This window comes from Manis javanica, chromosome 2 (genome assembly GCF_040802235.1).
Source record: "Manis javanica isolate MJ-LG chromosome 2, MJ_LKY, whole genome shotgun sequence".
NCBI lineage: Eukaryota > Metazoa > Chordata > Mammalia > Pholidota > Manidae > Manis > Manis javanica.
Window position 1 is genome coordinate 155,122,731 of NC_133157.1, and position 22,581 is coordinate 155,145,311.

Below are 22,581 nucleotides of genomic sequence, written 5' to 3' on the forward strand. Positions count from 1 at the left end.
AGAGAACTGTCTATTCAGCTCCTCTGCCCATTTTTTAATTGGATTATTTGCTTTTTGTTTGTTGAGGTGTGTGAGCTCTTTATGTATTTTGGATGTCAACCCTTTATTGGATCTGTCATTTATGAATATATATTTCTAGTTTTATACCTTTGTGATCTAAGAAGTGGGTTGGCAAAATTTTAATCTTTTTGAATTTACTGAGGCTCTTTTTGTGGCCTAGTATGTGGTCTATTCTGGAGAATGTTCCATGTGCACTTGAGAAGAATGTGTATCCTGTTGCTTTTGGGTGTAGAGTTCTATAGATGTCTGTTAGGTCCATCTGTTCTAGTGTGTTGTTCAGTGCCTCTGTGTCCTTACTTATTTTCTGTCTAGTTGATCTGTCCTTTGGAGTGAGTGGTGTGTTGAAGTCTCCCAAAATGAATGCATTGCATTCTATTTCCTCCTTTAATTCTGTTAATATTTGTTTCACATATGTTGGTGCTCCTGTGTTGGGTGCATATATATGTATAATGGTTATATCCTCTTATTGTACTGGCTACTTTATCATTATGTAATGTCCTTCTTTATCTCTTGTTGCTTTCTTTGTGTTTGAAGTCTATTTTGTCTGATAGAAGTAGTGCAACACCTGCTTTTTTCTTCCTGTTGTTTGCATGAAATATCTTTTTCCATCTCTTGACTTTTAGTCTGTGTATGTCTTTGGGTTTGAGGTGAGTCTCTTCTAAGCAGCATATAGATGGATCTTGCTTTTTTATCCATTGTATTACTCTGTATATTTTGATTTGTGTATTCAGTCCATTTACATTTAGGGTGATTATCAATAGATATGTACTTATTGCCTTTGTAGGCTTTGGATTCATGGTTACCAAGGTTCAAAGGTAGCTTCTTTACTATCTAACTGTCTAACTTTAAGTCACTTATGATGCTATTATAAACACAGTCTGATGATTCTTTGTTTCTGTCCCATCTTATTCTTCCTCCTCTACTCTTTATGTGTTAGGTGTTTTATTCTGTACTGTTTTGTGTTTCCTTTGACTGCTTTTGTGGATAGTTGATTTTATTTTTCACCTTTAGTTAGTATTTGGTTGGTCTGCTTTCTTTGCTGTGATTTTATTTTCTCCTGTGATATCTATTTAGCCTTAGGAGTGCTCCCATCTAGAGCAGTCCCTTTAAAATACCCTGTAGAGGTGGTTTGTGGGATGCAAATTCCCTCAACTTTTGCTTGTCTGAAAATTGTGTAATCCATCTTTCAAATGTAAATGATCATCTTGCTGAGTACAGTATTGTTGGTTAAAGGCACTTCTGTTTCATTGCATTAAATATATCATGCCATTCTCTTCTGGCCTGTAAGGTTTCTGTTGAGAAGTCTGATGATAGCCTGATGGGTTTTCCTTTATAAGTGATCTTTTTTCTCTCTCTGGCTGCCTTTAGTATCCTGTCCTTTTGTTTGATCTTTGCCTTTTAATTATTATATGTCTTGATGTTGTCCTCCTTGGGTCCCTTGTGTTGGGAGATCTGTGGGCTTCCATGGTCTGAGAGACTGTTTCTTTCCCCAGCTTGGGGAAGTTTCCAGTAATTATTTCTTCAAAGACTCTACTCAAGGCAGATGACAGCAGAGACATGTCTGTGGCAAGGCTGCCTGCCTGCCACTTGGCCTGACCCTCACCTCTGTTACCAGTTAGAACTATCTATAGACTTTCAAACTTGGCTCTTACACATAGAGGGTAATTTTTGGAATTTAGAATTCCATTTCTTTCTTAATAAAGTTTGAATTCTAGGTCCATTATCTTGCTAGAGATTCTGAGGCAGTTCTGTGACTTCAAAGGCATACAATGAGTTCATTCTGGGAGGAACCTGCCCTTAACCAGAGGTGCTGTGATCACTAGTAGGAGAGGCTTTGGACTACCGAATTAGTTTAATAATTTAAAATATACGATCCCTTCCTCTCCTTAGTAAACTGTGGCTTGTCCCAAGGAAATTTACTTACATAGATGGTCCCCACCTCATCCCCTATTAGGAAATGGGATTTAGGTCTCTTTGCTAGAATCAATTTCTTTTTCCATCTGTTCTTGCCTTCCCATTTTCTACTTCCTCAAGTTGACTAAAGGTAGATCTTGAGTATCGTATTTTCACCTCCCACCATTCATTTTCATAGAAGTTCTGCCTTCTGTTAACAATGGAGGGGAGGCCACTAGTGTAATCTAGAGTGACCCTAAGTCTGGGTGAGGCTTGCCTGGGTTAATGGAAGGAGAGACCAGCAGTTATTTTTTAAGATGACAGGAAGTTTCTGTCTTGCGTCTAGCCATTCCCACCACCACCTTCACTCTAGACGTTGCCCAGCCTCTGCTACTGGCTGTCTGGCCCAAGAGAGAGATAGACCCATTGGGCCCACTACATGTAATGAATAGTGTGACTGCTCTCTTCACCTCTGAGGCCAGGTGTGGACCAGCATCGAGGCAATCTTTTCTGAGAGTTCCAGAACATAACACATATCGGTGGAACTGGCTTCCTCATTCTGAAAATAGCTTCCCACTTCCCACCTTCTCTTTCGACTCTCTTATTTCTGCCCTTGCATACCACTTTTCTCACTTGGTTATAGCCTACATTTCAAGATGACTCCAGTACAGGGGCTTACAGTCAGCAAAAGGCACACATGTGCTGCATATAGAGTAGATACAGTCTCGCACAGGACTTTTTTTTTTTTACAGCTCAATTAAAAAAAACGATCCACATGATATATGGGTTCATATATGACCCCATTTATGTAAAGTATTAAGATGCCTTATAATAGCACACATTTAAAATTTTAACTTGAATAATTTCAGAACTTATTTGAAAACAAGAATGTTTAAAATAGTGCTTATTTAGACCTCACATTGGCCATAAAATGGAGACAAGTGATTTAAGTTCATCCCCAGAGTTCCCCACATACATACTTCTTGGTCCTGAGAAGGCAGGAATGCGTGTTTCTTCAGTAACATTCATACACACAGGAAATGACTATTGACATAATCTTTAAGTCTAATAGTTAAGATTATTCTTCAGTTTATAATTTAAAAGCTTCTGACAGCTAAATGCCATGGTTTAATTTATAATGAAAGAGTTTGAGTGATGGAGGTACAGTTCACTGAGCTGGTTTCTCTTATGGGTTGAAACCAAGACTTGTGTAAACATAGGAAGGGAAGCCCTACCCGGGCTTATGTAGTTAGGCAAGAATACTTAATGTCCCTCATTCCCAGCTGTGCTGCAGCACCATCTGTGCCACACTCAAAGTTTATAAGAAGCAAACCTATAGGATTTACAGGGCATTTGCTTTTTTCAGTACAACAGTTTCATGTAAGACCGCTAGTTACCAGTATGTAACAAAAGTAGATACAAATTGGTTTGAGATATACAAATTTATAATATTTCTCTAGTGTTCCTTTTAAAAATTTGGAATCTTAGCTTTTGGATATTTTTTAAGTTAGGTGACAACAAATAACAAAAATTTAAAATTAAAAAGTGTGTACTCATGAAAAAAGATAGCAATAGTACACTAATAGTTGTATGTCATTTCAGAAACTGTACACATCACATCCTCCAGCAATAATTAAAAAGAAAAGAATTGTCACCAAATTAAGATGGGATCCACTGGTGCTTGAAAGGTCAAAGGTTATATAGCTTTTCAAATAAAATACATAATTGATACAATTTGCAACAACCTATCTATAATTAGGAAAGAGCATTTAGATTAAGCTATCCTCTCAAACTAAGAAATCTAATACATAAATTTGGATCAGAAGCAATCTGGTTTATAATTTATTTTCCCTTTAAGTTAATAATAATATAATTTTATATAGAGTCAACAAGCAACTTGTCTTATAATTCATGTGTTGATTTCTAAGGAAATCATGTTGGCCACTGTGGAGATGTTTTGTCTGTATTGACTCATTTCCTCAGAATGGCACTATAATACACTGAGTTCTAGAGAAAAAGATTAATGTGCTGGAAAAAGTATATATAGAATTATCTCCCCACTCCAAAAAAAAAAGAACCACCGTACTAGAGCCTGAATAATTCTTTTTACCTGATGATAACTGTCAGTTGCTTTCATGAATATAAAATGAAGCTCTTTGAGAGAAAGAGAAATTATTGAATAATTTAAGCTAAAAAGCATCTTGAACAAAAATAATTACTGTGCATGTCAGTAAGATCAATCAGCATTTATTTTCTTTATTGTACTGCTTCTTCTAAGTTTAAATAATGTCCCCATGAATAGATAAGAAAAGCACTGTTTAGGATATCTTTAAGATTGAACTAGTTGGGTCAAATAAGCCTTCTAAAAATGCAAAACCACTCTTTACTGCCAAGTGACATGTGAATAGATAACTCCATTTTTATCCCAAACACCCACTTTCACTGTAGGACTTTTACTTTCCACTTTATTCCTTCTGTTATTAAATTTTAAAAAATGAGTATGTATGTAGTTTTAATATAACTTTATTGATGTATAATTCACATATGATAAACTGCACTCTACTTTTATAATCAGGAAAAGAAACAATTTTTAAAGTCTGTTGGAACTGGTTATGCCTCTCAAGAGGCATTTCCCTATCCTGTAAAATTACCATTATAGAGGAATTTAAATATATGTCATATCACTGAGAGAGCTGAGTGAGCTGACAGAAATTTAACTGGGGATTTCCTTTGCAGATTTTAAATACTGGGTTATACTGTGATCCAAACATTCTCCCTCTCCAGTCCTAATATACTCCATTAAGAACAGCATGGTGAAGAAGCTAATGCCAAATAGTTATCTATCTTCTAGAAAATTTTCAAAAATACCTTTCAGTATTTGTTAAATATCCACAGAGAAAGACACAAATTTAACAGACTGATTTTCAAATTAGTGTTTTATTTTATTTTAATAATACCCCTTACCCTTACCATGTACCAATAATTAAAAGAGCATGCTCCTTTGAACCTTTGGGTGAAAATATGTAATTTCTCCTCTGGGATTTTCCAATTTACCAAAAGCTGTTAGCATATTTGGCAATTTAATAAAATGTTATGAAAACCAATAAGAAAAATATGCTTCTGTAGCATTAAAACATTTGTTAAGTGGACAAGAATAAGAAGTAATACCGGGAAAGGCAAAGCTTAACTATTTAACATTTAACAGAATGATTTAGAAAAGTCTGTAATTCAACAAAAGTCATAATTCTCCCTCAATTAAACGTTTTAACAACTATAGCCAAACAATTATTCACAAGAAAACTATTTCTCTAAAATTCTTGCTATAATTAAAAAAAATTGATTTCATTCCTTAAGATAAAAGATTATTCTTAACACATAACTTATAATGATGAATGTCTGAATCCATATCTCATTTTACTTTTTATTCTTTTCAATGTGATGTAAGTAAATGCATTCACAAATATTTAAGTATACACATATTTTTGCTACATATTAGTATGCAGAAAGCTTTTATTATATGCCTTTTCTTTTAAAGACATGCTTTGGTCACATTACAAGGAATGTTCACATTAAAGTAATAAAGATTATAAACTATCAGATATGAGCCAAAACATGGTGATGTTCAGCTGAATCAATTGAATGATAGTTTGGTCTTCAAATGGTCTTTTACTCATTTCATTGCCAAAAGCTAAAAGAAAACTGAGGTGAAGAGAAAATAAAATGGTGATTCAACTATTATGTTAATTCAACCAAGACTATTAAAATACCTTAGTATTTGCTAATCCTGAATCAAATTCAGCTACTTTAAAACTGTGGGTTATTGAAAAATAAAAGAACTTAACAGTTGGAAAGTGAAATAGTAAAGACTGGAGAGAAAAACAAGAAAGGGAGATAAAGGGGAACCTTAATCAGTAGAGATGTGACAAGAGATGGATGATTCTTTTTCAGGTGTTTCTATTGTACCCTGTTGTTTTGAGATTCCATATGTTTCCTGATGTACATTTCTACTTCACAGCTCTGCCCCCCAACCTCCTGCTGAAAAACGAAATCTCTGGCACAATCTGGGAGAAAAACAGCTGCTCCCTGGGCACTTGGCATGAAGTGTGGTGGGAGAGGCCAGTGGCTGACGACCTTCCGTGGTTGCAGGTTCAAATTGGGGCAGATTTAGGGGGTCTTCTATGGCCTGATTTATCTTAGGATGGTCACTCAGACCCCCTTAAGGTGCATATCAGTGCCACAATTTCCAAATCAGACAGGGTTTCTTCTATTTCTTAATGGCCACATAGGTAGATTGTGAGCAGCATTTAACAAGGGGAGAAGGAACCTGGCCAAAGCTGTGATGGGGAGGGATGTGGGGGCTCACCCAAGGTCCCTGACAGGCAGGAACACGCTGTTCTCTCTAGAGTGGCCGCAGTTGCACTGGCTCACCCCATCCAGGACCTGAATGAGGGCGGGGTGGATATGGATGGCCAGGGAGGAGGGTGATGAACTCTGCTGCCCACATCCAGTGCCTTCCATAATTTGGAAACATAGTAAGATACTTTAATAATCATCTAGGAAGGTGGCCAAGGCTTGTCCTATGATGCAAACTATTTTAATACTTTAAGTGAGTTTTTTAAGAGGGAAAAATAACTAGTTATAGAAGTTACTGCAACTTCCTATTACCTCAACAATAGTAAACTAAACTGAATAAATGCTCTCGTACCTTCCAAATGAAATGGCTTCTTACACCAACTTTAAGCACCAACTGGTTTCCACAAAAATGGAATACTGATATGTTACAAACACAGCTTTTATTTTTTAAACTAGGAAGACTCTCAATAGATATCAGCTTTTCAGTTATTAATAGATGTGCTACAGAAAATGTGTGCATTCTTTGGATATATACACAGTTTTCTTTTTTCTAGTATTTTCTACTGCACTATGTAGTAGTGACCCTCACAATGACTAGGTAAGATGTATGTGTGTTTTATACAAGGCTCATTATTTAATTCCATAGATAAATGTGAACATCCAACTATGGCATATGTAAACTTTCAGAAATAATGTTTGTTATGTATGATGTAATAAATAGAATTATTTCATAGTATTTAAAAACAATAGACACCACCTTCTACCAGCCCCCATTAGGGGAGAGCCTAAGGCTGTGAATCTGTTGGAGTACTGCCATGATTTGCTTTTTCTCCAGAGACAGAATGCTTCAGAAACTGACCAGTAGCACCAATGTATAATCTTGATCTCATGGGCCATTTCTGAAAAAGAATATTTAAACAAGAATTCAAAAGTTAGTATCTATGACAGATAAAACCATCTGTAATAGTAATATTAAAAATTCCAAATATCTACATGAAAATGCAATATTATGAAGCTAGAAACAAGTGCAATTGTGAATCTAGAGGACAACTGATATTTTAATTTGGAACTAAATGTAAACCTACAATGTTTTAATTTTAAACTAAACCTAAAACAAAATTAAGCCTCAAACAAGATTGCTGGCTTTAAAGATATTTTTAAAAGTTATACATGGTAAGTACTATATGTCTACACTTGTCAAAGAACTATAATGAAGAGTGATTAATTGAACCCAAACATTTTATTTAGCTAAAAGAAATATCTAGAAGTTGCACATATCAGAATGCTTGGTGTTATATAGATAAAACATCCAGATCAAGTGTCTGGATGTATTGGCATCACACAGCTCTAAGCTTTCAGTTACTATCACATTTGTATACTGATTGTAATTTTTCTAAATTCACCTTTAAAATGGACCTTTTAAACAATATAATTTATTGCCAAATAGGCATGATAATAGAAACACCTAAGTAGTAATTTCAGAATGAACCTCTCTTTGTTTTTTGGAGGGGGGGTCATATGTTCAGTTTAGTACTATTCTTGGAATACTAATTAGAAATACTACTTTTTTATATAAAGGTAAGTCTTTAGACTAAAAAAGTACAACTCACACAGGTCAGCAATGGAGTCCCACGCTTCAAAGAGTAAATGCTTCTGTGAGCAGCAGGCTGTCTTCCTCAGTGAACATTCACCTGCTGTTTATACAGCACCCTGAAATGTTCTTAAATGCCTGGCGGATAATCCACAGTGCCCAAGTACAGGCACAATTATTAACAAGCCGAAGACCAGAGCTCTGGGCTCTTATCCCAAGCTGTGTATTAAAATTACATGGTGGGGCTTTTAAAAAATTCTGATTGCCAAATCACACTCCAGACCAATTAAATCAGAATGAATCTCTTTTGCAGAAGTAGTCACAGAATGTAAAGTGGGGTCAGATTTTATCTGGAATAATATAAGCCTTCACTACTTCTGAGTACAGTTACTGTCCTGTAAACTGGGATTCCATATGTAAAACATAGCCGTAAGGAATAGTAAATAGGCATGTGATATTAACTGGAAAGTTTGTTCTTAGCAAGCAAAAAAAGTTCTATTTTTATGTCTCCTGATGTGATAACTTAATTTGCTCACATGCAGTTCAGGTTATTTAAGAGTCCTAAATACAGATTTTTCTGGCAGGAAATCTACATTTTAAATACAGATAAAATAAAAAATTTGTGTTATTTAGAATTTAAAATGGTTTACACCTAAATAATCTTCCTATAAATAACCTTGCATTATACATTTGATATAGTAATAAGAATGACTACTTATTTTTGCAAACCCATTTCAGGTTGTTTTTTTTTTTTTAAATCACCAGTGTACATTCTTATACATTCTGGGTGTACCACTTGTCCTGGCCTTGGAATTCCTGCCTTTGGTTGATACTTTGAGGTGTTTTAGAAATTGGCCTAGAATTTTCTGATATGTTAGGATCTAGAGTTGTTAGACCAGATTTAAGTTCTGCATTATCCTGAGGAACCCAGTGTGATAGCACAATGGACTGAATGTTTGTGCCCCCATCACACCCCACAGATTCATATGTTAATGCTGTGATCCCCAATGTGATAGTATTTTTGTAGGTAATTAGGGCTAGATGAGGACCTAAGGTTGGGTCCCTCATGTTAGCATTAGTGGCCTTTTAAGGAGAGGAAGAGAGAGCTTTTTTTTTTGAGAAGGGGTGACATTTGGAGAATAAAAAGTTCATGCTTGAGCCTCAAATGTAATTTGAGAATTCTATGTAAATTAAATATATTTAAAGATAAATAAAATTACTACTGAATGCTCCCTGGTATTGTTGATATGTGCTATGTGCATTGTATTGAAAATCAGTCTAAATCATGCAACCAAGCATGGGGATAAATGAAAGCATCTTCCTTATATTTTGTCTGGGATACAAGTAATTAATGAAACAAACTTAAAAATATATATATGGATTTTTGCCTCATTTGTGTTGAACCTAATAAAACTTCCATTTTTAAGAACTATGTGTCCTTGATTTTCAAAAGGCTTCTAATGATTTTGTTCAACTGAATTTACAGTACACACATAAATAGTTTTAAAAGCCAGAGATAAAAATGCAGATAAAATATTGATTAGGTTGCATGTCAGCATCATGCCAAAAAGCTGGTTGACTGATTTACATTTCACTTTTCAGTGGTCTGTTTTAGCATTGTGTAGATGAACACAATCCTGACTTCTACTATACCTAATAAGATATATTTAAAAATCATATTGTTTCATGTATATAATATAATCAATACTATTGTAATATCTTGGTATGGTAACAGGGAACTACACTTACTGTGGCAAGCATCTAATAGTGTATGTAATTATCAAGTCACTATATTGAACATCTGAAGCCAATATAATAATTGTATATCAACTTTAACTTTATTCCAATTAAAAAATAAAAATAAAATCATGTTGTTTCATTAGGCTTAGAACAATCTAGCAAACTTATATAATTAACGAGAACTGAACCTGAAACTGAAGACCTTTAATGGTAATTTTCTCTATATGCAATTCTTTCATTAAGTGTTGATTTTAAAATCCAGCCCTCCTGGAAGATGAGATGCACTCTTGGTTTTTAGAGTTAAATGACTCCAAAGCAACAAAACTTTATTTTTAAAATTATTTTTTATCTGTATTATCAACGATGATTCTCCAGAGGCAATGCAATTAAGTTATCTGTGCTTTTTCCCAGTGTTAGAATCTGAAATATGTCCCTGTTCTGTCGGAGAATCACTGGCTTTTGTTATGCTGGTGCTGATCAGAATGGCTTGTATCCCTGTGGGATAAAAATTGTTTTAAGCTATGCCCCAGATACCTGGTCTCTTAAACCTTACAGTTTCATTTGAGATGCTTTTAATGTAAATTCCTAACAATGTTAAAACCTCAATACTGATAATAAGGATGATTCGAAATGAAGGCATTGAAATATTTGTTAACAGATCTTTGATGGTCAAAGTAAGACTTAGTAACATATGCTGTGAGGCAGGAAAAAAAGTCATTTTGGAACACTTTTTAACTAATGGTTACCATATCTTTAACCAAGAAGTACAAATAATCAGAATGTGTTTATTCCTTTTGCACTAGATTAATCAAAGAAAGACTTAGTAGTTAAGCATTCTGTTAGTGTCCATAAAATAATTTTATACAGGGTGCTTTCAATTGTGTATATGAAACCTCTTTCCTCTGAACCTCCACAGCACACGGTTATAGCTCTCTTATAGCACATACATTATCCCTTATAGTACTGGTATTTGTATTTTTGTCTTTGTCTCTATTATGGGTTCATTTAGGGCAGGGATTGAGTCTTATTCTTAATTGTATTTACTCTTCTAACAGTGCTTTGCACATAGCAGGCACTCAGTAAATGATTTTAAGACTAGTCACTTGTTCAAACATCAATTTCATTTTTAAGAGGTAATCTTTGGCCTTGTTTCATTATCCCTAGAATTGTCTTTTAAAATTCAAATAATTGATTCAGAGAATAAGATTTAATTTTTTAAAGTTATAAGACCACAAAACATTTGGCATATGAATCAAGAGCAAGAAACTCTTAAGCTTATTATTACATGAAAATAATGGTTCTAACAGTTATTCAAAGCAGTGCAAGGTGAAAAACAACTTGATTCTCATCTGAATTATATCTCCCACAAGGAGGCATCTAACAGATAAGTTTTTGTATTAAGTCTACTTAAGGTTAAATAAAGAGTATGTGGGAAATGTCAACTCAAAAACCATCTAATATTATTGATATATTTGATTAGCAATCTAATGCACACTGTAATACCAATCCCTTAATAATGAATGACTCTTCAGATGAGATTGTTATATAACACATGAATGGAATTGGGTCTATCATAATTATAAATAAGTGCACTTTCAAATTTTTACATTTGACATAGTGAATCTATCATAATGCTCATTAAATTTGCAAAGTAAATTTTGTTAAACCCCACCACAAAATTTTAGATTCATATTCAAGGGTGTATTTTGCCACATTTCAATAATGAATATTCAATAATTTATCGAATGCTGATACACTTAAGGCTTAATCCTAATCTTGCATTTGTGTGTGTGTCTAAATATTTCAGAATGGTGGAACCAAAAACTTGAAAATGTAGGTTTAGAAAATATAGGGAAGATGCATTTTAGAAAGCTAGATCAATGCAGGATTTCAATCAAACCTAGAAGAAAAGGATGATGGAGTCACAGTAAATATAGGCAATAAATCATAATCACATATACCACATTAAAAGAAAACTTTGCCCATTCTATCTAAATATAATGTACAAAAATTATAGAAAACGGATTCTCCTGGCTAATTTTGTACATTACAACATTTCAGTATAATGTTTAATAAGCTCACTAAACATATATGCCAATCTATCATGAAAATTACATGAACACATTAGTATTTCCATCATTCTTGGTAGCAGTCTAGGCCATCATAGCTTTTATTAAAACAGACTGAAAATGACTCTGTGGGGCATGCGGAAGGGTCTCATTTTTGTTCCTACCAGTTTTACAATTTTCAACGTTGGTTTCCTAGGAGTACTTAGGGACAGACAATTCCATCACTCCATTTAATTTGTAAAACTTTCAAACATCTGATAAAAACCACATTGGAGATGTAATTATGCAAATTAAAACACTTATAAAGTTTCACAGGCTCAAATATAACTCTGAATCTAAAAATTACGAGGACGTGCAGCCAATCCCCCACTATGCACCCCCGAGAAACTTCTCACCTATGGAGAACATTCTGCAGATTGTATCCTGTAAGGGGCATGAGTCACCCCTCTTAACACCCGGCTCCCGGGGTTTAAACCCATTGCCGGCAAACAACGCTTTAAGGAGTAGCCTTTTGCAGACCTCCCTATCGGTGCCTTCGCAGGCCAAGGTCGCTCTCTGGACCCGTTCCCCGACTCACCCCTCACCCCCAGGGGGTGAGAGCTCGGTGGCATCTACCCAGACGGTGGTGTCAGACCAGGCGGGCCGATGTGTCCGTTCCGCGCCCCATCTCCGCAGTGCGCCCCGCCCGCCTACCTTGACAGGGTGCAGGTAGCCGTCGCCGCGCAGGGCGCCCAGTCCGGGGTCGGGCGGCGCCTCGGCGTCGTCCTGCAGGCTGCGGGTGAGGTGTGCAATGTAGGTGGTGGCCAGCAGCAGCACGTCCAGCTTCGAAAGCTTGGTGTCGGGGGGCACGGACGGCAGCGTACGCTGCAGCTCCAGAAAGGCGTGCCGCAGAGTTTGCACGCGGCTTCGCTCCCTCGCCGCGTTGGCGGCTGCGGGCCGCCCGCCCCCCAAGCGCGCGCAGCTGCCCTGCCCCGCGGGCCCCTGCCCGGGCCGTCCCGGGCTGGAGTCGCAGCGGGCGGCGTCCATGCGCGCGGGCTCATTGCTGCGGATCAGGGGGCTGCCTGCGGGATCGTCGGGGTCCATGGCAGCTTCCTGTGCCGCACGCCTGCTGAGGACCGAAGACTCGGTGAGGCCGGGGCGCCGCTCCGCTCAGGCTTGACCCAGGGAGGCGTAGCCTCCTCTCCCCTTGCGCTGCGCGCACTTGGGATCGGCCACCTAAAGTGGTTCGAGGCGGTCTCAAAGATGGTCTTTTTGACTGGGGTGCGTTTGCCCCCCAGCGTCTGGGGAGAGCTGTGGGTTCTGAGAGTTCCGGGCAACTTAGAAGGCTGAGGAAGACTGACTCTACTTCCCCATCATAGATTGAAAGGTCTGCGCTACCGGGAAGGACCACCTCGCAAGCTCAACTCGGGTTCGGAACTTGTTCGCGCATCTGGAATGTTATCCGGCCAGCGTCGCAGGTAAGACGGTGGGATCATTCCCACGCAGAGCGGCGGGAAGCCCTAGCCCCGCCTTGACCCGAGGTGCCCACCCAGCCGCCCTCGCACCATTCGCTCTCGGGGCCTGAGACCCCGAGAAAACGGTCGGGAGCCCAGGGTAGTTTCTGCTGGAGGAATGGGGCACCCCTGGCCTCTCCTTGGACTAAGGCACCCACTAACTATTCGGGGAACCGCGCGGCGCGGCGGAGGTCGGTCGGAGTCCTCACCTTTCCCGAGGCGTCAGTGCAGGGCTCGGCTTCGGGGCGCTAGGAAGCGAAGAGCGTCGAGCAGGTCTGCGTGGCCAGGGCCGAGCCGTTCACTTTATCCTCGTCTAGCCGAAGTGGACCGCCGCTTCCAGCTCCGGCTGGGCGCGCCTTTTACGCGCGCGAGTCAAGTTTGGTGTTAGGCCCGGACGGCTGGACGCGCCCCGCTCCTAGCTCACCTGCGAAGCCCCCTCCGTGGCGGGAGAGTCATTAATCAAACCGTCAGGCGGGGCGGGGCCAGGGGCGGGGCGTCCTCTGGCCCCGCCCCAGGCCTGGTTCAGCCCCAGGCAGGACTCTGAGCGCAGCTGGTCAGGAGACCACCGGGTTGAAGGCCCACGGGGCGAGAGCGGGGTTCTGGGCTCACAGACCTCAACGCTGCCTCGTTAGCTATCTCCCCTCTCCGTCATCCTTCCACCCCGGGCCGTGTGAGTTCGGCGCCTTCCAGGCAGGCTCGGAGCTGAGGCGGGAACTCTGCCGTTTTGTTGAGACTGCCTTTACTTTTCTGTGAAGAAACGTGGAGCGTGCCGCATCGACCGCTACCTTTATTCTACCACAAGGTAAATGTTCCATGCTGTGCTAACTACTTAAAGCAGTAGTCCCTCCACCTCGGTACTCCGTGACCAGTTTATTGAGCCGCTCAGAGGTAAACGCACTTGGCTCGAATATTCCCACTGTCTGTGACACAAAGTTCTCAACGCAGAGTAAACTGCCCTGCCATCACGGTCGCTTGCCTCCGGGGCGTGAAACCCTGGTCGGCCGCCTCCGTTGCCCCTGCGCGACCCGCTTTCGGTATTTGGACGTGAAATTTCGTCTCGGCTACGTTCCCTGACGGGGAGCTGGCCTGAGGTGTTTTGCACTTGCGCCCCGGGGGAAGCGTGGCTGCAGCTGCGCGGAGGCCCGTTCGGAGCCGGCCGGGAAGCGAGGGGCCCGGGGCGCCCCCATCCTCTGTGGCTTCAGCCAGGCTTGGACCCATCGCCTTCAGAGCTGAAATAGGAGTGGGCACACAGTATTTTCTAGGAACGTAGTTAGTGTATCCTTCAATGCCTATAGCTCGAAGAGCAGGACATTTTAAAGTGGAGTCAAGACGGAATATCACATTTAAGGAAACTGCCCTTGTATGAGAGACATAATTTCATACTTTACAATAGATTTTAAAGGTAGAACTACCAGGTAGTACACAGCACTGGTGGCACTTGTACTTGAATATATCGTTCCCAACTTTAAGTGTATTAGTGAATCAGAATAATACTCAGATTTTCATAACTGTAATTAGATTTGCACTTGAGAAACACACCAAAATACCATTGGTTCAAAAAAGCATTCATTTCTTTGGATGAGAAAGCACATCTTTATTTTTCCAGTAACTTGTAGGTAATGAGGAATAGAGCAGTTGGAAAGCAATGTTTCATATTCTACAAAGAAACAAATCAAACAATAATCTGAAGTTTTTTCCTAATATTATGAGATAATATGAAGCTATAAACCACAAAAGATGATGTTGCCTACATTTATTATAAGGGTAAAAGACCAAACAGATCACTTAAGGGTGAATTTACTCCCTTTTTACAAGCAAATTTTCTTTTATTTTTGGGATATGGAGTAAGTCAGGTTCAGGTATATCACTTTTTGTCAATAAGCCTTCAGATTCCTTTAAAGAGAGATTCCTGTATTAATAGAGGGGAGAAAAACAGTTTTAGTTCTGAAATAAAAGTTATCCAAAACAGTTAGCAAACAAAATAGAATCTATGACACAATAACAATAGTACAGATTAATGATTAATCACCAAACTATGTAAACTATCTCAAGCTTTGAAAGAAGCAGAAACAAAGATTTTCCCCTGGGATAGGGAAGAATATGGAATATCTGTGAACTGGGAGAGGTATGGAAATAAGAATGTGGAAGAAAGATGGGCCAGGACTAGGGTGAGGCAAATCAGGTGCCTAGGGCTCCTTAAATTTTTCATCCTTGGCATCTCACATCCCTCCGCAGCCTACTCTTTTAGTCTCCTGTTACTGCAAGAGGTGCAATGGAGGGCAGAGCACGAGGCAGGCTCTTCACTGCTGACAGTGGCTGTCCAGTGGCCAACTGTGTTGGCCAACAGTCAAGTTCAAAAGAAAGGACTAATACAACACCACAGACCACTGAGGGTCACTCCCTTGACCTATCTGCTGCCATTCCAAGCACCCTCTCTGAATCCTCTGATGATTCTGACTAGTCCTAAATCCTGAAAAAAACAAACAAACAGTATTTGCAGTTGAAGTGGAAGATGAAAATCTTCAAATTTTCAAAATTATATTAATTGGTGACAGGTAACTTTTTATGTGCTAAATTGTTTACAAAAAGCATTTTTCTCATTTACTTTTTACAAAAACCCTTTGAGGACTTTACATTTTACAGTTGAGAAAATAAAGCTGAGAGGGTTTAAGTAATAACTTGTCAAATGCCACATAGCTAGTACTGACAAGGACAGGATTCAATCCAGGCAGGTTGACCCTAATACTTGTGCTTTTTACCATACAATTCTACTCAATATTTTTAGAGTTCATAATTATTTGCAAAACATCTTTGTATATATCATCTCAATAAAGGGTATACTTGAACTTGACTCTGTATTAACAATTCATCTACTATTTTTGTAGTATATCATTATTTGGGATTCTTGTCTAGTCTTCCAGAAAGTACATGGCTTTAGAGTGTAGATTTTATTTCACTGAATATGGTGTGGGTTTTAAAATTTACCTTTATAATGTAAAATAATCACACATATCAGTGAAAAAAGTATATTTGCTTTGTTATATATATAATAGGTTTTACATAATTGATGCTTTTTTCATCTTTTAACTACCTCATTGTTTAATCAAGTTATAATTTACATAGTTAAATTAACTCTTTTGAGTGTGTATATATATATATATATATATATATATATATATATATGTAGTTAACAAGTTTTGCTAAACATACAGTCAAAGAATCAGTACCAAAATAAAGGTAGGCAATTTTTCATCACCCCCACCCTCCACCCTGCCAAATTCCCTTGTGCTGACTCTTTGTTGTCAACCCCTAGTTCTTAGCAACTACTGGTCTGTTTATTGTCTACAGTTTTATGTTTGCCTGAATGTCATAGAATCATACAGTGTGTAACCATCTAAGTTTGACTGCTTTTGTTTAGCATAATGCTTTTGGAATCTATCCACATTGTTTTGTGTATCACTAGTTATTCCTTTAATGCTGAATAGTATTTCATTGTGTGGATATACCACAGTTTATTCATTCTCCAGTTGAGAGACTTTGAGTTGTTTCCAGTCTTTGGTGGCTATAAATAAGACATTATAAACATTTGGGTACAGATTTTTGTGAAAGTATAGGTTTTCATTTCACTAGGGAAGTGCCTAGGAGTGGGACTGCTAGATGAGGTAAGTATATGTTTAACTTCATAAGAATATGTCAAACTCTTTCCAAAATGGCTGTACTGTTCTTAAATTCCCACCAATAGTGCATGAAAGTTCCATCACTCCATTTCCTTACTAGCCTTACCAGATTTTAAAAAATCCATTTTAATAGATTTTTTTAAGAATATAAATTGATCTAGTATTTAAAATTCAGATGATTTCACAATCTAGATATTTTGCTTGTTAGTAGTCTGATTTTTCAAGTTCAGCATGTTTGCCTAGCTACACTGTTTAGGAGCCAAGTGGTAGCAGTTGTCTTTAGGTGGACATGTGCTCTCCAATTCACCTCAATGACATTCTCACCTGCTTCCCTCACCTTACCTGCCTATCTGAAGGCATTTTTGAGACACCTTTGCAGAGTACTTGAGAGCTTTGCTTTTTGGAGTTAATGACCTGGATTCAAGTCCCAGCTCTGCCTCAAGGCAATTGTGATTTTGGGCCCTCTGACTGGGTTTCTGCAACACTCATTTTCCCCATCTATAACACGAACCTGATAATATTCTTATCTCAAAGGGTTCTCTTTTTAAATATTTGTTGGTATGGGAAAAATTCAGCTTTCAAAGTAAACATTTTAAAATTAAAAAATAATATAGTTTTTATAAATTAAATCTTACAGAGAATTCTTGTTCACAGAGTAACCCATTGACAGAGTTGAGACTAGAAGTCACAAAAGCTAGCTTAGGCTGTCCTGAAAAAAACCTCTATGTTGCTTACCATTATTGTATTTTTTGTGACAGGGGCATGGGTGTCCTAATTTCAAAAGGGTTCTTTGAGAACTATAAATCAAAATATTAACATTATACCTACATTACAGATACTTATAAATTTATTTTGTGTATAAAATTAACTAGACTGAGATTAGGTTTAAAGGCATCGAGAGCTCTGCAAATGAGTTTATGTAAGATCATCTCAGGATTTTGTGAGTAAAACTATTATCTAAGTTTAAAAAATTCTTGAAATGCAAAGGAGATCTGTTACTACAACAGCTAAAACATAACAGTAGTGAAAGCAAGTTATTTTAAAATAACTTCTTAACTGTTTTTATAAGTTCACTTTTTAACTCAGTATGAAACTTAATGAATACTTTCATATTCTAATTAAGGGCAGTAGGTATTTTATAAGTAGTTAAATAACATATAGTGAACATTTCCTGTGAATTGTAAACTTAAGGAATTGTTCACATTCCTTAAAGGTATCTGAAAAAAACGCATTCTAACCCAACTAGAAAGTTATTATTTTTACATTAACAAAATTGCTGGATTGATTCTATTGACATTACTTCGGCTAAAAAAGATAGATAATTGAGTAACAATTTGCTTTTTTCATTGTACAGTGCTATACAGTATTCTCAGTGGATCTTATTTACAATATATAAATGCATTTAATGTCTGTTTTTAAACTAAGCCTCAAGCACCTCCTAGCTAGCATGTTTGAAAAGAGAGGAAACATACTGTGACAAACACAGAAACAATAATGTGTAATTTTTTGTTTAATACCATCTGTTATTTTTAATTGAACAGTGAAGGCATTTGTTCAGAATCAGCCTTTAAATAAAAACCAGTTTTGAATTAATCTTTAATTAAAGTGTACATTGATAGTATCAAGTTCAGTTTGAGGGTCAAAAACGACGTCAATGAGTCTGACTTTTTCCTCCCTGTAGGGAAAGCAGGCTTGTGTAAATACACATGAGCACAGGCTGCACACATTTATAAAAAAGTTGGAAAACATTCCCTGTCATTGGACAGATGTTGCTTCACTGGTTCTACACAGGATACAAGCACAGCTTCCAATGTGGAGAACCTTAAAGGAGTGTGGGACATGTACTTTTAGCATTTTGGAAGAAGCACTCTTAAGATTTTTTACATCTGAGCAGGCTTCCCACTTCAAATATTAAATATACTGTCGGGTACATGTCTGCTGATGCCAGCTCATTTTCCTCCTTTAAGAAAGGGAAGGAATTGCTTTAGTCAACTTTTCAGAAACTCAAAATCTATTCTTTTTGTTTGGACTGAATATTTTGTTTTTAACACTTTACTGACCTGCCTTTATTATTGTTATCTCTTAGCTTTATGCTAAATTAGTAAAATGTTAACAATAGCATGTCCTAAATGTCTATATCAAGAGCTTAATGAAATTTGGTAATATATTTGGTCACCTTTATTAGAGTTAGAACTGATATTCCCATTTGATAAGATAAATCTTTTGCAATACCAAAATGAGACTTTGGTGTGACCTCAGTAAAAAATATTACCTGAGGAAATAAAAAGCATTTAAAACAAAATATTTATGTAATTTTGTTCACATTGTAAAACTGAAGACTCAGCACTGAACACAGTCAACTTCACTGACAGTGGCAGAAGCAAGACATTCTTTAAGTTCTTATTACAGAATCAACCTCTGTATTCTGCTGGCTTATTTTAGGGTAGCCTGTGTTTGCTGTATATAGTAGGTAAGGCATTTAGCTCTGTATTTAGTGTTCCTAGTTAGGAAAATGAGAGAGTGATTTATTTGCAGCTTCACCGGTGCAGTTCTAGTGATTACAGCTTTGCTTGGGGTTATAGAAGATGTGGTATGTGTCATAGCTCACAATTGATGTGATTTAGTGTTTGTGGCAATGTATGGAATTTTCCAACATTATTTTCTAAGGCTCTCCATTTTTATTGTTTTCTTTTCTACCTGATGATATACTAATAAGATCTTTCAAAACTCAAGAACACTATTGTGGAATTGACACTAGTTGTGTAAATTTTTAAGAAACTATCAAGGTGCTGTGGACAAACTGCCTAAGATTTTGATAGTAATGACAATGGACATGGGCAGTAAAGCAAGTTGTCACAAAACTTCCATTTTCTTGTGTGTGGGAACGGAAAGGAGGCAAGACCAAAAGTAGGAATCCCTGCATATCTTTTCTCCTCCCCTTAAAAAATCATTTTCCAGGCTCACAGGACCCTCTCCCTTAAACCTCCATCCTGGCAAGTCAAAGTGACCTCTCAGGGAAGGGGGGTAGGACGGCGCAGTGTTCGTGGGTCTTCCTCGGTGGCCCCACTGAGGAATGCTAAGTCCCCATCCCTTGACTGGATCCTGAGAAGAGGGTCTTATGCCAAACCCACATGGCCTTCAGCAGGTAGTTCTGGAAAAAGGAAATCAATTCTGAAGTATATCCACTGGTTCTGATTGCTTTCTTAATGACCTTTGAGATCAGGACTATCTCATTTGAGTTTTGTATTCAGTATTGCCTAGCATATAGCAGGTGCCTATTAGTTTTATGAATAAATGAAGTTATTTTCTGTTATGGTCTATCTTTACATCAAAGCAATATCATCAAAACCATAAAAAGCACTTACTTCTCATCAGGAGACTTAGAGATTATTCATATAGAGCTAAATTAGATACATACTTAAGGTTTGGAATAGTGATCCTTGAGCTATTTTTTGGCTCTTAAGCTTTGAGAAGTGAATGAAACATTTTTTTTTGGTATCATAAATCTGCAATTACATGAGGAACATTATGTTTACTAGGCTCCCCACTTCACCAAGTCCCCCCCACCACAAACCCCATTACAGTCACTGTCCATCAGCATAGTAAGATGCTGTAGGAACACTACTTGTCTTCTCTGTGTTGCACATCCCTCCCGGGCCTCCCCCCCACATTATACATGCTAATCATAATGCCCCCTTTCTTTTCACCCCCCCCTTATCCCTCCCTTCCCACCCATCCTCCCCAGTCCCTTTCCCTTTGGTAACTGTTAGTCCTGAATGAAACTTTTAATGTTTCCTTCAGAAACACCAGATTAAGAACCTTTGGTTTGGAGAAGTGGTGAAAGTAGCCTGCCTCTCCAGTGCTCTGGGCTTCCCCTCCTTACTGCCACCAGATGTCCTTGCAGACATTCACTCACTGGACCACCTGCCATCAACTGGGCCTCAGGCTCTTTTGAAATGATGCCTGCTCATTTAGACATCTTTACCTGCTGCTTCTGGGACTTTTCTAAATCACCTGCCCCACCTCTAATCTGTGACTCCCAGCTCTTCTTTTACTTAAACCTTCCACTACAACTTTATGAGAGGCAGACCAACAAATAATTTTTTTTTTTTGATGCTTGGCCAAAAGGAATTGAGAACAGAGAACTGGGAGACAGATGGGGGGACTCTTTTTCTTTGTGTTGTTGACAGTGGGGGTGTCCCATCCTCCTGAAAAAGATAAATTTCACAAATATTTGAATGCACCTACCTTGTCTCTTCAATAATTTTAGGGTTATCTTCTTGAGTGCTTTCCAGAGATATATTGTCATTTGCAAGGTGTCTGTGTGTATCAGAGAAAAAGACTAATTTTGGTTTACCCACTTGGGGGTAATGAACAGGAACTGAGTGATGCATTGCTTCAAAGTTACCTGTAGCACACAAAGAATTAAAAGCATTCTGCTTTGAAACTAATAATTAAATTGTAAATATGGCACTTAATAGTATTACACTATCTAAAATTATATTTTATGAAATGGAATTAAGTTAAATAGATCCACAGTAAAACCAGTAAGATAAATATTTTATCCAAGATAAAATATCAGACTTTCACACATAAGAACTCTCACAGGCAAGTTTATGGTCAACTCTCATAGACAAATTGGGTATACCAATATTAATATAAATACTAACTGCCCTTGCACTTTGCTGTTATGAGTTTTTTATTTCAGAGTGTTTAACCTTTTGGGAATAGATTAGTCATATATAATTTCTGGAATATGTTCATACCTTTATTTTGGCCCTTAACATTCTATATTATTTCCTTGTTTAAAAGGGACATCTTCCTCCCTTTCCAGCAGGGATTTCCCTTTAAGTGGAGACTTCTTTAATCCCCAGTGCCTAGCATACTTCTGGGCACATCGAAGGTGCTCAATAAATGTTTATTAAGTGAATAAATGAATGTTTCCATCAAAGCACTACAAAAGTAAATGTTAAAAGATATGCGTATATTTTGGATTTTGTTAAAGTGTTTGATTTTTTTTCCAATTTTGAGTTATATAGTTACAAGGCTATATTTAGGACAAGATTTTTTATTATATGATTCTTGAAGCCTGAGGTCATAATCCCTATAATTTTCCCATAATCCCCAATGTAGAGCTCCATTTATAAGGCTATCAAAAATATGTAAAAGGTCAGGAAGTACAAAAACTACTATTTTCCTAAGAATTTCTGTTCACTTACAATGTACTGGGTTAAGCCTGAGAAGCTCAGAACTGTATCATGTGTTTGGATGAGGATGGCCAATGTGTAGGAGGCAAGAAAGAAGTGTCTCTACAAGTGGTCAAGGGAGAATAACTCAGTACTCCAGGACAACTCAACTTTCAATTTTAATTATATTTTATTTGGATTGACCTTAAAGACTAGTTTTCCACATAGAAAGTCATATAAGTTATTTGAATACTTTAAAAATTTCAAAGTTCTTTCATAATGTATTATTCCATTTTTCTCCCTACTTCCTTTTTGTTTGTAAAAATTATTTACATATCACATATTTAAACATCTGCAGACTTTCCTAAATTCCTACTAAACTGAAGTGAATATCTAAGTAGAACAGACATGATTGTCCTTATATCCAAGATCAATTCAGCCAGTCATGGCTATAATGGTCACTAGAAGCTACAGTTCTTTCATGAAGCTAGGTAACTTTGATTAATTACTGTGCCTCCT

At 37.7% G+C, this 22,581-nt stretch overlaps 2 protein-coding genes and 1 long non-coding RNA gene across 7 annotated transcripts in view; 1 reads left to right on the forward strand and 2 right to left on the reverse strand.

Moving 5' to 3' along the window:
- Positions 1–5,681: 5,681 nt before the first annotated feature.
- On the reverse strand, positions 5,682–13,715 carry TCF24 (transcription factor 24). Of its 2 annotated transcripts, none has more exons than XM_036998154.2 (3): positions 13,409–13,715; positions 12,400–12,814; positions 5,682–7,205 (listed from the first exon to the last, which is right to left on the reverse strand). In XM_036998154.2, the coding sequence occupies exons 2-3, from the start codon at positions 12,787–12,789 to the stop codon at positions 7,092–7,094; spliced, it is 504 nt and encodes a 167-aa protein (XP_036854049.1). In that variant the 5' UTR covers positions 12,790–12,814; positions 13,409–13,715; the 3' UTR covers positions 5,682–7,091. The 2 variants fall into 2 exon arrangements, with proteins under 2 accessions (XP_036854049.1, XP_036854048.1); XM_036998153.2 differs by having other exon boundaries at positions 12,400–12,811; positions 13,409–13,710.
- A 9-nt stretch (positions 13,716–13,724) lies between these two features.
- The window catches only part of LOC118968294 (uncharacterized), a 49,043-nt gene continuing 40,186 nt past the window's right edge, over positions 13,725–22,581 (forward strand). For both annotated transcript variants that reach the window (XR_012128222.1, XR_012128221.1), the window contains exon 1: positions 13,725–14,001. This is a non-coding gene — a long non-coding RNA (uncharacterized lncRNA). The remainder of the gene's footprint in view (positions 14,002–22,581) is intronic.
- PPP1R42 (protein phosphatase 1 regulatory subunit 42) overlaps positions 14,779–22,581 on the reverse strand; it is a 76,635-nt gene continuing 68,832 nt past the window's right edge. For 2 of the 3 annotated variants that reach the window (XM_073229609.1, XM_036998152.2), the window contains exons 8-9: positions 21,125–21,284; positions 14,779–15,108 (exon numbers count right to left, since the gene is read on the reverse strand). In XM_073229609.1, the coding sequence (XP_073085710.1) occupies positions 14,997–15,108; positions 21,125–21,284 (272 nt within the window). In that variant the 3' untranslated portion in view covers positions 14,779–14,996. Of the gene's footprint in view, positions 15,109–20,294; positions 20,383–21,124; positions 21,285–22,581 lie in introns of all 3 variants that reach the window. The other variant, XM_073229610.1, reaches the window with a different exon arrangement.